The following is a 1,923-nucleotide window of genomic DNA, read 5'->3' on the forward strand; positions in this document are numbered from 1 at the left end:
TTTGTCAGCTGACGGGAAAGAGGGGATAGGATATAAAGAAATGGTTTAGGGTTTGGGGACGAAGTGTGGATACGATAGATAGAAAAATAATTCTTGGTGTAGCACAACCCTATTAATATTAAAGAATAGAATTATTAAATAATTAATTATAACATGAGGTTTGAATAAAAAAATTTGTAAATTTTATTTTTGAATTGCGAAGTTGAAATGCTTGGATGGATGTAATTTTCATGACTAAATCTCCTTGTATATCTAGCCTTTACTAAAAAAGAGGGTTAAACCACAATTTTGAGAGCCCACCCCACCCCACGCCACCCCACCCTACGCTTAAAACTTTGTGAGCAAAGTAAATTGCAGGATGTGTCCCAATAGGTCAGAAAATAAGAGCGACCTTTACACTGTGCCTATAAGAACTTTAGTTTCATGTTTCAAGAATCGAACCCTCACACTGTAGTTGCCAATAAGGCGTGAGATAATCTCACACCTATTTTTTGCACCACTGAAATATACTCCGAAGAACATATCTAGCCTTATACTTCTATCATGTGAGGGGGTGTACACTTAGCGCTAAGTAGGGCTGAATTCCCATTCTTGGTCTAGCCTGTCTGTTTCGCTCTGTATAGAATTTGTGGGCTTGAAACCCACTTCACAACCCATCTTTTTGCTGCAACAGTATTTTGAGCCTTATCATCACCTTCCAAATGGATAGAAATATATAGGCTATCATCACAAAATTTTCACTCTCTAGTCCTCAACAATGACTCTTGCTCCCTCCGCTGCCAAAATCCTCTCAGTTCACTCCCATGAATTCGACCACCCCGCCACTACCACGCCTTCATCTCTCTCCTTCAATCCAACCACTGCAAGAAAGCCAATTTTCTTTACTTCCGCTAAAACTATCTATGTTTACCCTCCTGTGCTACAGTGTAGCAAGGCGTCTGATAATGGGCGCTTCCTGAAATCACTTGTGGTGGCGGCTTTGGCTACTGAAGCTGAGGTGGCGGAGGAGGTCGTGGAACAGCAGGAAACTGATGGTGGAAGTGTTGCTGTTGCTACAAAGCCCAAGAAAGGCAAGGCTGCATTGCCTTTGAAGAGGGATAGAGTATGTTTTGTAAAGATTTTTTTTTTTTTAAATTATGTAAATTTTCTGGAAGATTATTTATGGGTTTTACTTAACTTTCCTATTCTTGTATCTGCTTTAAAAAAAATTATTTTCTATAATTAGTGTGTGCCCAGTGATTTATATGAATAAGTTCTGCTAACCCTTTTTTCCCTTTTGTGGCTTTTTCCTGAAGCTGAATGTTAATTACCTCCGTTATATGCATCTAATGACCATATGGACATCAGGACATGAGGGGGTTCCCCTGATTCTGTTTCTCGCTCTTGTTCCAAAATTTTACTGTCAAGAGAAATATTTCTATAGTTTTGGTTGCATTGAGTGGTTATACGACTGGGGATTTGTCAATTTTGTGTATAATTTCTTTTGTTTGCCAAATATCTTAGAAAACAGTATTACATGTCTCTACTTTTAATCGTCATTCTCTCCCTCCCAAAAGGAAAAAAGGGATAAACCCACTCCCAACTCATAAACAGACACAAAATATAAATATATTTGCTTGATTTCATTTTAGTTTCTTGGATCTGAAAGGTTTAGAAACTTTAGATTGGGCTACTGCATTCAACAACAGAATAAACTAACTATAATATTCCAGTTGCTTTTTGCTTCGGTTCTCTTCAGTAGCCTAATATCATATACATGTTTCTTGATTTTACGCTTACATTTATGTGGTAGAGTTGGCTCATGTAGACCTCTCTGCTTGCTATATATCAACCAAAATGATAGTTTTCTCATTAGAAAAATTTATATAATCTTTCTTTTGCTTATGATCTTGAAATTGAACCTTTTGAAAAAAAAAAAAAAAA

At 37.0% G+C, this 1,923-nt stretch overlaps 1 protein-coding gene across 1 annotated transcript in view; it reads left to right on the top strand.

Annotated features, from left to right (window-relative positions):
* The first annotated feature begins 680 nt into the window (after positions 1-680).
* Positions 681-1,923, top strand: part of LOC111384766 (50S ribosomal protein L1, chloroplastic-like) — an 8,480-nt gene continuing 7,237 nt past the window's right edge. Inside the window, exon 1 of the mRNA XM_023009092.1 lies at positions 681-1,102. Coding sequence (XP_022864860.1) covers positions 758-1,102 — 345 coding nt within the window. The 5' untranslated portion in view covers positions 681-757. The remainder of the gene's footprint in view (positions 1,103-1,923) is intronic.

This window comes from Olea europaea, chromosome 3, assembly GCF_002742605.1.
Source record: "Olea europaea var. sylvestris chromosome 3, O_europaea_v1, whole genome shotgun sequence".
Classification (NCBI taxonomy): domain Eukaryota; kingdom Viridiplantae; phylum Streptophyta; class Magnoliopsida; order Lamiales; family Oleaceae; genus Olea; species Olea europaea.